Consider the following 13,348-nt stretch of genomic DNA (forward strand, 5'->3'; position numbering starts at 1 on the left):
TATATATATATATATATAGGAAAAGGACAGAAGATTTGTCTTGCAGCTCATCACATACTGGGTGCTAAAACCAGAGCTACACAAATAGCTTTATGGAATCACACTTAAACCTTTCATTCAATCCTCAGTATTAGCAGCCAGAGTGTGTTTGTGAATGGTTTATATTCATATCCTCATCCATTGTCTTAGGTTGTGCTATATTACTTTTTATTGTTTTGTGTTTAAGGAGAGGTAGATGGAGATGAATGTGAGGACAGAAATCTAAAAATGCTCTGATTCTATTCACTTTAATCTAGTTTATCCCTGTGTTTTGCTAATCCATAAATCAACCCTAACTTAAAGGTCCAGTGTGTCTATTGTCAGAAATGGAATATAATATTCATAGGTATGTTTTCATTAGTTGTGTTTTTATGTACAGAGAGAGCGGATCCTCTTTCAGGAGGTTGACATGTTGAACCACCATGTTTCTACAGTTGCCCAGAATGGACAAACCAAACATTGGCTCTCTTTGGGGGTTTCAGATATCGTAGTGTCTTCTACAAGCTTGTAAAGTGAGAGGTATTCAGTTGGTTGCAATCTGCAAATTTTCCGCTGGCCTCCCTCCACTAAAAATATGCTTTGCTTTCTTCTTTTTTTTTTTTTTAACTTTACTAGGATTTTCGTGCTTCACTGTGCACAGGGATGGATGTGGAGAGTTTGATTTTTGAAGTCTGTTTTCACATCGCTAACCGAAAATCTCAGTTTAAGAAGTGTACACAGAAGCATTACTTTGTAACTAGTCTGGAAGCCAATCATGACCACTATGCAATTAAATTTGATGTGGAAATTGGATGCCTCCTGTGCACATACACTGAGAATGGGCTCTTCAGTGAAGTAGTAGACCTCTTGTGTCCAGCAGTTTACACTTCTGGGAAAAAATGCACATTCAAGAGATTCTGAATTGTTCAATGAGGGAGAAGGAGGGAGAAGGAGGAAGTGTGCTTCTAAGAATTTGTACATAGTTTAGTGAACTTTGTCTATTTAAATGTCTTCAGAAAAGTCTTGTTAGTAACATGCAAGAAGAATTAGACTCCACCGAAGAACAAGAGAAAGGGAGTGAGAGGGAGAAAGAGAGGTGTGAAATGTCTGGAAGCAGAAAAGAGCATCTTTGTTTCAAACATTAATTTCAAGCCACTAGCCAACTCAGCAGGCGTATGCTTGTTCGTGTGTTAGAAAAAATGACTGAAAATTTTTCTTTTTATGTTATGTGTGAGCGATTGTGTATATGTGTGCACACAATGCTTTTACAGAGAGCCAACACAGCAGGTGGATGTACACTTGTTATATTGTGGATTTTGTATGAATATGATTGTATGTCACAGAAAAAGTGACTTTGAGTAAGTAAGTAAGTGTGTATGTGTGTGTGTGTGCGTCTGTGTGTGTAGAGGTGGTGTAATGTCTTTGTTCTACAGCGAGCACAGACATTAGCAGACAGCACCAGATGGTGGGCTAAAATGAGACAACGGAAGAGGGGGAGGAGAAGATAGACAAGATCCTTCCATCATTTCATCATCATCCTTCTTCTGTTTCCTCTCCTTTAACACAAACAAGCTGGCATAAACCTTCACATCAAATCATTAAAAATTAAAAAAGTCTTAGAAACTGTAGCCATATCACTGTTAAAAGTCTGCTGGAACGTGATATAAAAATGTTGGAACTGTGCACAATGTTTTGTATAAAACAACAATGTTAAACTCATTAAAAAAATCTTGAGAAATGATGACCCATCACAGCCATTCCCATCTGCATCCTCACAATAACATCAGAAAAAGACTTCAAAATGGCATAACTTTTTTTTTTCTGCTTTTGGCGGTGGTACAATATTGTTCCTTGGTACTTAAAAAACTCTTTCCGTTTTTAACAAATGATGGGAAATGGGGATATGCAATGTTGTCCTGTACAAAAACTGTACATGGTAGCAAAATGATAAAAACTCTGAATATGAAATATTATTTTTGTTCATGACTAGAAGTAAAGAACCATCAAAGCCAAATGTGAAGTAGTTGTGATGAGGGTCAGTACCAATTCTGAGGCTTTAATATTCTGTGAGAAAACTGATCTGCCCACTTCTGAAGGGACATGTTGCTGTCCCACGGGAAGTATATTGGGGTCTGGTTCACAAATGTGGCTAAACACCAGACCTGTTTACACATGGCCGTCCTCTGCAGCAGCGAAAGGTCTACAACAAAATTGGCACAGTTGAAGTTTGTGTGAATGCTGTTAATGTAAAACAGACATTGCAAACCTGGAAAACACGCCACTTAGTGAGGTGTGATAAAACTCCCAGGCTTATGCTTGATTTTGAGGTGTGAAAATACAAACATGGTGAGAAATAAGTTGCTTCTCTGCACTCCTTGTTTTAAATACTTTGTTTGCACTGTTGAGCATAAAAGGTATGACCCAAAAAAGTTCAACAGTCAATAAAAGACAAAATACGACAACTTATGTGGTTTATGATACTCAACCCCAGTGATAGACATTTCAGATACATTTAAAAATTACAAGTGAAAGCTTCGAAATAGAGACTTAATCTGAAGACACAAGACACAACACTGTGATGAATGATGATTCCATAGCATCGTTAGAAAAATTACTGACCGTTTCCTAGTCTGCCACCAATATAGTCACGGTTTGGCTGAGAAGTTTTGGCAACAAAAACTACTTGGTTAAGGTTAGGAAAACATTGTGTTCGTGGTTCAAAAAGCCAACATTGCCTGTTGGTCAAAGTTAGACACTCTGTATGTCTAACCTCCCATGCCGACCTCCTGCCTGCGAGGTTTTGACCAGTATAGCGCTTCCACTGCCTTTGCTTCTGAGAGACAACAGTCATTACACAACCTCAAGAGGTTGCTCTTTAGGAAACAATGATGCAAAACACACATGTACTGTGCATGTATATCTTCAGACTAGCCACAATTGAGACCTTGAAAAAGCCTTCAAATAGTCTGATATCCTTAATAAACTGTTTGGAATATTAATATAGTGTTGGTGCCAACACATTTCTGACCTCTTCCTTTTACCCTCACCTCCCATCCTGTTCAGTCTTTCTCAACAGCTACAGTGGTACACTCATTTGAATCTTCTACAATTATTTTTATATCATGCTAACCATATCACAGAAAATATTATTTATTTGAGTCTTTATTATGCGGCAAGAGTCAAAGAAAAGTAATCAAGGGGCAGACCACTCACCACTAAAACAGCTGGTAATGGATGACTACCACTGCCCTGAAATCCCCACTCCCACAGTGTGTATGTAGGAGGGGGGATTTCAGGACACACTCATAGTTACACTCATGTGTAACTGATAAAATGTGTTAAGATGTGCTGTGTTGCTCTTTTGTGGGTTTCAGCTCGAGTTCCTTCTCCTCTGGGGACCTGCGGCCAATCAGAGTCCATCTGGGGGTATGCTAGGGGTTAGGGTGAGGGTGAGGAGCTGCACCTCTGGGCCTCTTGTCCATTTCAGCCGCCTGTTCACACCCATAGTGTTTATGTACTTTGACCTATGCTGTTGTCAGGCTAAGGTCAGAAAAAGAGAAGTTCTCAGTTTAATTACTAATTATTAGCTATTTTTTTTATGTTTAACTCCTTTCCTCTCCCTGATGTTACATTTAAATGTCCACATCTGGCAATAAAAGACTGAAATACTGAACAAATAGACTCCTCATATTCATCTAGTTTTATGCTACTCACACATATATCACATACACTATAACATGTTTAAAGATGAGTGCATTCACAGCTTCACTGTGCAGGTTTTACAGTTGCATTTGTTCTTGTAAACTGTTGTGACTGCTGAACACCATCAGCCGTTAATTAGACAGAGGTGAATTCTATTGGGGTGTACTGTCAGTCAGGAGGAGAGGGTGAGGGAGACATTTGGTGAGTAGAGAAAGGTAAAGGCAGACACGGTCTGTTGATTGAAATACTGTACAAAGAAACTGTGTGAAAGAACACTGATAATCCATGTCCCTCACTCACACACATAAAACAATACTTTTAAAAATACTTGATTTTATATTGTTTTCTTTGATCAAATACTACCAAAGCCAGAGTAGATTCATTGCTCCATTTCCTGATTGGAAGCCCACATCTTCCTGTCTTACTATCTTCATCCATCCATCCATCCATCCACACCCACACACACAGTCATCATCTAACTGGAATGATGTATTCAAGCTGAGCTAAGCCTGCCTATGAGAAACTTCAGCTTACTCGTGTAATTCATCAGTTTTCACACTAAACTGCAATGAAGAGTCAATCCATCCATTTTACATACTTATTCTTGATGGGGTTGGTGCCTCATCTGTCTGCCTTTCGACCAATACATCTTTATGTCTTTCCACCACATCTGTTCAATTTTGCCTGGATATAATTTGCATCCTCGTTCATTTAAATTCAGCAGCGACAGCGTAAACTCGAATTCTCACATTTAAAGTGTATTGGGGATATCCCCAACACCTCTTTACCAACAGCATCAGCTGTTAACAATGAAGTAAATAAAGCCTTCCTGATATACTGCCTTGGATCTCTGAACTAGGAAAAATACATTAAAATTCATGACCACATTCAGATGAATGAAACAAAAATTTTATCTGACGTTGTGATTTTTCCCCCAAAGAAATGGAATGACGCTGATGCGGATTCCTTATGTACTCCCAAATAAACTCCAATAAACCTGTCATTGCATTAATGTAATTTTTCTGCATTTGCTGTGCAATTGCAGTCAAATAGATAATTTGCTTTCATTTTCATTTCTATATATTGATATGTGTGTGTTTCAGTTACAGAACTTGCATTTCTTGACTAACTCAATATACTAAAAGGACCCAACGCTGCATAGTTTGAGAGACAAATTAAGGTTAATTACTGTTACAACATAGATCATTTTTATAATGAGAATTAGAAGGCTTTGCAGAAGCTCATCTTTTAACATTTAGAAAGAGAGAGAGGCTTGAATGCCTGTGACAAACAAAATAACCCTATAAAACTGACCAAATACAGGAAAGAAGAACCAAAGGCCTTATGGGTCTACACATGAACATGACTAAGCTAATACCACTGTCCGTTTTTCAAAATATAATAAAAAGTGCATACACACACAAACACACCCACCATACACAACAACAGGCACACATCCGTAAACACAGGCATACACCAGCAGTGTCCTTGGATCGCTGTTTGGATTAAGCAGCCCTCCAGATAAACAGAGACAATTCGGAAAACAAAACTTTACCTATGGGAGACATTTTGGTGCGTAGTTTTCTATGGAGTACAATAGTAGTACAATATGCACACATTTCTTTTCTTACTGTGAACAATTGAGTGCGACTGAGTGAGCATTTGTATGAATAATGTCAGACCAAAGGGAGGTCAATTTCCTGACTGGGTGAGTGATATTTTGGTCTTGTACCCATGTGTGTCGATGTATGTAAACCGGCTCAAAAAGTTAAACTGTTGTAGTGGAAGCTGGCAAAAAGATAAAACCCATAAAAATACTGTGCAACTTAAACAAGTCATCAGGGTAAAACAAATACACTTCAGGGGCTTTCACACTTGGTTTAGTTAAAATGAACCCTGCTGCGTTTGCCATTAAGTGTGGTTTGTCTGTGCAAGGAAACTTGTCAATAGAGGTTTGATGCAGACTTAACAACCTGACCAAGACAGCCTGAAAAGGAGGGTGTAAGTCTTTCCAAGAGGACTCTGGTGTGTTTCGTTTGTGGTCTGAACGAAAACAGTAACTGCAGTATTTTGTGATTGCAGATGTTAATTTAAACTGATTTCAAAGGCAAACAATTAAATCCATTTGCTGACCATGAACTGTTCAGAAAGCGATCTTATGATAAGTGATGCATATAAGCCATTGAGGCCACACTATATGCAAATTTCACCTTGATCAACCGCAATGTATTGTGCTTGTATCCTACTCTGTGTACATTTTAGAAAAGTCTAGAAAAGTAATGTAAAACACTATGATGAATTGGCTATCAAAGGAGCTTTCAAGCATAGTTTGTTTAGTAAGTATCAGGAGTACTGCTGTAGTAGGAATTTTCCGTCAAACAGTGTGATGAGTAGACGTATTCAGCAACACTTGGTCAGCACACAAAGAAGACTGCCAACGAGTTCAGACATGCGTACAAGGAGAAACTATGGACTAGATACAACATTCATAAAAGATCATAAATGTTAACACATGTACACACTCCAACTCATTGCTCCTTTTCCTGTCTGCAGAAACAGAATTTCCTATGGGGCTCAGGGTCGTATGCACGTGTGTGTGTGTGTGGAACTTCCTGGCAGCCGTTCAGGAAACATCAGTCGATAAGAGCGGAAGGAGACACAAAGGGAAATAAGACACAAAAGACAACATAAAAAGAACAAAATACAGCGAGAGATGGAAGAAAAAAAATGCACCAAAGACACGAGTGATGGGTGGATAGGTTTGTTCCTACCCAGAGACTGTAGATGGAAATTAGTTAATAGCAAAATCTGACATAAATCATTTCTTTTCATTTTCAGATTAATGTTTTTAGGCCTGTTCCTTGGGTGAAATGAAACATGGTGGTCTTAAAATGTTATAAAGTAAGGAGATGTGTTGTGCGCAGCAAAGTGACACCTTTAAGTTGTAGGCTTTTGATGAGGGCTGAGATTTATCAGCATTTCTTTGAGCTGTTAATTGTGTCAAAGCTTTCTGTCGTTTCCTCTGACACTCGCTATTTTTATGACTTAAAAGGTGTTCTGTTACTATGACAATCGGGAACCATGTCATGATATTAGCTGCAGCATAACTACATATTAACCAGAGTATGGATATTCATTGCTGTTCCTGATGTTTTGACATGTTTGACGACATAACATGAAATGTAGTTGTGTAAATGTATTGCAGGTTTTTTAATTGTGGTGAAATGTTATTAAAAACCAACAATAAATAAATTACTTTCTGCAAGAATTCCACCCTTGCCTTAGAGAAAATCTTTCCTGAAAATAGATGCCTAAAGAGCTACAGATTTAATGTACAAGTGTGAAAGCAGATGGGAAAGAATAGTGTTTAAATAAGGAAAATTTGTTATTGGGTTGAAGAGCAAACAGTAACAGGCTAAGAGACTGTCAGAGAATAGCATTGATCATGCAGAGTCAGAATCAAAGAAAAAGCATGGAAAAATAGAGCAAAGATGAATAAAATTGAAAAGTGTTTATTAATCAAAACAGGGTTGAAATTCAGCAGAAACCATGTGGCAGGGAAAGACTGGCAAAACATTTTACCAAAATCAATATACAATGGGGTTATTTGATTCAATCAGAATGGAGTTCTGTTCAATACTGTATTACATGATTGCTTGGTTTAAAAAGGAGAACATTTTTGGACACGGCATTGTATCATCTTTCAAATTATTCAGAAAAGGCCCTCAATGACATTTGGTTCACATTTATAAAAATAAACCTTCCTATAGGCTGCTGAGCTGTGCATCATCCAGGCAAGCCTGTTGATTGGACCAAAGATTGAAATTAGAGGGAGCTGAAATTTGAAACAAAAACGGGTAATGTAGTAGTGTGTCCGCCTGTCTTTCTGGCTGCCTTGTTAGATAAATGAGTAAGAAACCATTATTTTTATAACTGGCCACTGACCTGCCAACCAACCAGAAAGTCTTGTTGAAATGGGCTGAGAATACAGCACTGTGATTGGTTCTTACCATCTCTCGGGGCAGGAACATGTCTTCCTGCCGTAGAACCACAAGACACACGCTCTCTCCCTGCCGAGTGCTGCGTAGCATACACACCAACTCTTCTTGGCCCACACCTGTGATATCCACACCGTTGACCTACACACACACACACACAGATCAAGTCAAAACACCACCAATATCAGCATAACCTTTCAAATCCTTAAATCAAAGAAGATGTCCTTTTTTTTTTTAAATGTCTGCATAAGTCTAGTAACAGTCAGCTGCCTTGTACCTCAAGTATGCGGTCTCCAGACTGCAGGCGTCCATCTTTGACAGCGGCTCCACGTGGCAAAATGTTTTTGACAAGAATGGGACCAGGACCGTGGACTGAAGAATCTCTGGTTACCACAGTAAAACCAAGACCTTCTGAACCTAGACACATACATACACAAAGTAGTGTGAATAGAGAGGTGAGGTACAAAATATAGGCATAAGTAACAGTCCTATACAGTATATCCAGTATAGCTGTTTGCTATCTGCCTCTATATTTGTCTTCCACAAGCTTTGAGAGTTAAAATCTCCTATCCATCCTCCCACACATACACACACACCCTAAACTACTCCTGAGAATTTCAACACAGTGTTGTTGACTCAGCTCCTGACTACATACTGTAAGTGTGATAATGTAAAGCCTTTGGAGATTGTGTGTGTGTGTGTGTGTGTGTGTGTGTGTTTTGCTTTAAACCCTTTAGGTATAGCTGGTGCTACAGTATCTGTAGGTGTGAAAATGGGTTCAGGTGAGGGGCAAAGAGGAGGAAAAGAAAATGAGGAAGAGATGAGGAAAAGGTAAAAGAGGAATGAGTGTAACACAGCGGAAACAGAGAGTGAATGTTCTGGAAAGAGAAGTGATGAAGATTAAAATAGTAATCAGTGAAAAAAACGTGCATTGTGTGACAGCACTCATAAACACACATTCATGAACAAAAAAAAAAGACCACACACAGACAGTGAGACTAGCTGTGTGTTTTATAGACTTCATTTAGTCTGGTCTCTTTAGCAGAGCCAAGTCAGCAGTTTGGTCCAGTATGAATTCATATCAGCAGAAATGAACAGATCAATAAAGACTTAATAGACCCTGAAGAGAGGGAATCAGGAAGATGGAGAGAGGAAGGGTGAGAGGAAGGGGAGTAACCCGGGGTACAGAGAAAGGAAGCTTTATAAAAATAAGCACAATGCTGGGTAGGAGAAATAAATCGGCCAATTATATACATTCAGATAAATGGAAAGAAATAGAGTTATGTATAGTGAAAATTATATTACAGACTGAATGTGAAAGAAAAGCAAGAAAAGTGGAAAAATATATACAAATAAACTGTGACTCTAGAAACCTTTTTAGTTGTACCTGAATCTCTAAAAGCAAAGTGCTGATCTGATATGCACACACAACATACCAATTTCTTTTTGGCAATCCAAATGGCTACATAATAGTCATTATTTGCACACTGAGAGAAAATAACGTGTATTTTTCTGAGTGTTGAAGTGTTCTATAAGTGTTGAAAATGAGCAGAGTGAATTCAAAGTACAAATTGCATCAAAAGATCAAACATAACAGAATAGAGTATTTTGAAATGTGTCCACTTGTCAGTAAAGTACATACAGTAAGTAACATTTACTGAACCCTGCTGACCTGAGACCTCTCCAAAAAGACGCCTGACTTAGCCAGGTGTTCCTCACCTTTCTTTAGATCGATCCTCAGTCTTCGCCCTCCTCTCTTATTGGCCACCAAGCTGGAGAGGGCAGGACTTTTCTTAAGGAGGGGGCTCTCACTCCTCCCCTTGGGTGTCTACGTGGATAATGTAGAGCATTGAAGTAAATTTTAAAGCACTAAAACACAAAGTAAGGCTACACAAGAAGATGACATTTTAAATGCCCCATTTGCGGATCTGAATTGCCTCTATTTGTCACATTCTACTTGCATCATATCTAAACCCTCTGGATATCAATTACTCTATAAGCTGTTGATTTTAAAACACTGTGATCGTCATCCACTTATTAAGCATTTCTTAGAGATTACCTTCTCAAACATGCTTTTACTTTTGTGGGTTTTGTGTGGAGATCAACTTCTTGTCTAAAAATTACCCAAGCCATCAATGCTGTACTGTGCCAAACCCAATTCATCACTAAGTAAGGAAAATAATGTATCTGCATTAAAGAATCGATGAGATTAATTTTTTTATACATATGTATATATATATTTATTTTTTTATAAAATAAGATGATAATCAGCTGTTGCTAAGTAACTGTTGCCTGTATACCAGCTGTTTCTCAAATGTCAGCCATGTCACCATGGTATGATGATGATGTTATTACGTGTGTCAAAAAACAAAACACAAACCCAGCAGAATTCAAAGTCATAAGAGAAGCATGAAAATAAAATACATAAGAATACAGTATGTGCAGGGTGTGGAAAGACTGAAAGAAACTGCTATTGGAAATATTTTGTCCGAAAAACTAGTTGGAAGGAGGTTGGTGGAAGCATTCAAGCTTGTATGTTCTCTAAGAAAGTTGTGCAGAAAGCTGTTGCACACAGATTTGATAAAGTAGGAGAACTTTGAAGAGAAGTTTGTTTGCTAGACTCAGAACAACTTGTCCAATTTAACAATATTGTGGCATCTACATTGTGTTTTCAGTAATTTCTATTTAAAAAGTGATCTTGTAACTAGCTCATACTGTATGTAGGTGAGATTTAAAATCTCTCAGAAAGTTCTAAAGGTCAAGATGTGTTTCGTCGACTTGGAGCAGAGCAACGTACATTAACAGCAGCTTCCATAGTGGCAGCCTCCTCCGCCAATCGCGTGGTTGGATTCTCAGAGGGCTTAAACACAGGTTTGGCTTTGACAGGTGGAGGTGGCTCTTTGGTCTTGGAGATGCGGGGGCTGCTGTCAGGACCGGCGCCGTTGCCAAACAGCTGACCAATCAGATTCTTCTCGTAGCGTTCTCTGCTGGAGGAGGGAACTACTTCCAAACGGACAACTGGGGAACGCATTGCCTGACGGAATACTTCCTGGGCTCTGGGAGGGTGAGAGGAAGGGAGATAGAGACAAGTGTCTAAGTGAGTGATTGGTACAGAGGAAGAGTGGGAACAGTAGACAAAAAGTTTTGTTCATTAAGTATGTGTTCTACATATGGCACCATTAAAACTAATCATGCCATTAATCACAATTACAAACAGGGTGTAGTTATCAATCTCTGACAAGCAAAGGATGTATAACTCAATTAGGAGAAAAATAATAATACAAGACACAAGGTATACATCTGATTACAAATGACAAATTAAGAGTTTCCATTAATTGCTAATTATTATAAATGTGGTTAAGATTTTCAAAAAGTGTAACACACCGCAGCATATCTAATGCTCATACATCTTTACTAAACTGATTTTAAGTGACCGTCAATTCCAAGACTGATAAGTATAACTGTAACTAAGAAATGTTTTCATTGGCAATTATTTTTCAATGAATCCAAATGATTGTATAGTCTCTTAAAGGTCCGAAATAATGAAACAGTTTATAATCCTATTTTAAATGTATCTCTAAATTATCTCATAATCTCTATCTATTTGTTTTTTTGTTTTGTTTTGTCTAATTTTTTTTTTTCATTTGTCAGTAGTTACTTCTGGTGGGTCACTGCATCTGTTGCTGAGCTACAAAATAAACTCAAGGCGGGCTAAAGCAGAAGATGAAACACAGAACCATGACACCTGTACACCAGTCCATTATAATCTCATGATCCATAAAAGAGACAATTTTGTAGAGAATTAGTTTATATCAGATTATGCTAAGTAAATTAGAGGGACCACTGTGTCAGAGGCGATTGGTGCACACCATCATTCACCTCAGATAACCAACAGAGAAAATCCAGTTTATTTAAATTTTATTGGATTACACTCCTATTATTTCCCGGCGAGATTATTATTAGATGTATAATGATCATAATGTTTCTGTAACTAGACACTATGTTTAGAAAGTCGAAGTAAGAAGGATATACACATTTGAATACATTAAATATGTAATAATAATACAATAAAATTGTATATTTTAATATGATAGGAAGAATTACGGAAAAAAACTGGTGATAAAATGGTGATGAAATGGCATCATAGAGAAATTCACCCCTTAACCACCAGAGAAAATCAACTATGCTTAAAGTATATATAATTTACATTTACGACCAACTGATTTGCATGGCATCTACTATGTATTATACTTATAGTCACTGAGCCTTTTTTTAGACCGAGGCTTCTAGGTGAATGTACCTGTAAGTCTTAGTATACTTAACTCAATTTGCACTTATAATACTGTATGTTGGGTGTTTAGAAGGTGGGGGTAAGAGAAGCTCCATTGTAATTCTAAGTAATTATATTGTGCAAATTGTTAAACAATGGGTAAAACTTTCTAAATTGTGTTCATGAAGTATAAAGACTTATACCTGCCAGCTATTGCAGGGGACTGAGCAACCCATTCATATTCTGCATATAAACCCAAGGGGCCAACATTTGTGAATGATGCACTAAGTAATAAGTGTTTATAAGTATGAATGTGTGTATGTGTTTGGAGATGGGTGGCCATCTCTTCTTCATTCTACTCAGACAGGATTTGCATATTGAAACTATTAAACACACAAGGCAGTCTAAGCAAGTGCTTGTGTCACACACCTTGCTGAATGACACTTGTAGTAATTTTCATTGTATTAAGACCACAATACAGAACAATGAAGCTACATTTGATTGATGTGTGTATAGGGACAATTGTGAACAGATGATATCATTATTGTTCCTGATTGGACAACGTGTGCAGGCACATTTGTGTAAAAGAGATATTCTAATTACGCAGGCTACCTCAATACAGCTGCCAAGCTGGGACAATGGGGGTGTGTAAGTGTGTGTGGACATGGCACTCACAGGGATCAGTGGACTTTCTGTGGCCTACTTACACATATTTCACTGGTCCAAGCTACACATCTCAATACACCTGCCACGACAGAACAATACTGGCAAGACTATGTATGTGTGTGTGTGTTAAGATCACACTCAAGCCTATTGAAAGTTGAGAAATGGCCTGTCTATATCACATACCAGATTAAATACTAGATTGTTTTATGTTTTATTCATATTGACATTTGTCTGCACATACGTACAGATATGTGTTTTAAGTTATATGGATGAAAAACTGTATGCGCGTGCATGTGTATTGGTGTTTGTGAGTGAGCACACAAGGGACTATACACGTCTTTGAACAATAGGTGCAAACCACCCTCCGGTGATAATCCATTTACCTACACTGCAGCATAAAATACCTCACATATAATCGTATTACCCAACTGAAGGCTGGACAACGACTATTGTGTAGACTGTATGGACACTGTAATGTGCTGTAATCATTATAACATCCTCATCAGTCCTTGTAATCTGTAGCAATCGTTTTTACAGGTGTGTCTTTTGTCATTTCAATGCTCTATAATCATGTTACATCCCCAAATACTCTCATGTTAATGTACTTCTTTTCATCTGCTACAGTGGCACAGTAAGCAAACTCTACTGAGAAACACACACACAGAAAGGCCAGCTCTAACACACACACACACAC

At 38.0% G+C, this 13,348-nt stretch overlaps 1 protein-coding gene across 3 annotated transcripts in view; it reads right to left on the reverse strand.

Annotated features, from left to right (window-relative positions):
* The window catches only part of pard3bb (par-3 family cell polarity regulator beta b), a 197,293-nt gene that overhangs the window by 119,366 nt on the left and 64,579 nt on the right, over window positions 1-13,348 (reverse strand). For all 3 annotated transcript variants that reach the window (XM_035676492.1, XM_035676490.1, XM_035676493.1), the window contains exons 8-11: window positions 10,516-10,774; window positions 9,438-9,546; window positions 7,996-8,135; window positions 7,731-7,859 (exon numbers count right to left, since the gene is read on the reverse strand). In XM_035676492.1, coding sequence (XP_035532385.1) covers window positions 7,731-7,859; window positions 7,996-8,135; window positions 9,438-9,546; window positions 10,516-10,774 — 637 coding nt within the window. The remainder of the gene's footprint in view (window positions 1-7,730; window positions 7,860-7,995; window positions 8,136-9,437; window positions 9,547-10,515; window positions 10,775-13,348) is intronic.

The sequence above is a fragment of the Morone saxatilis genome, unplaced genomic scaffold, assembly GCF_004916995.1.
Source record: "Morone saxatilis isolate NCDOM2014 unplaced genomic scaffold, NCSU_SB_2.0 Contig5, whole genome shotgun sequence".
Taxonomy (NCBI): Eukaryota; Metazoa; Chordata; class Actinopteri; family Moronidae; genus Morone; species Morone saxatilis.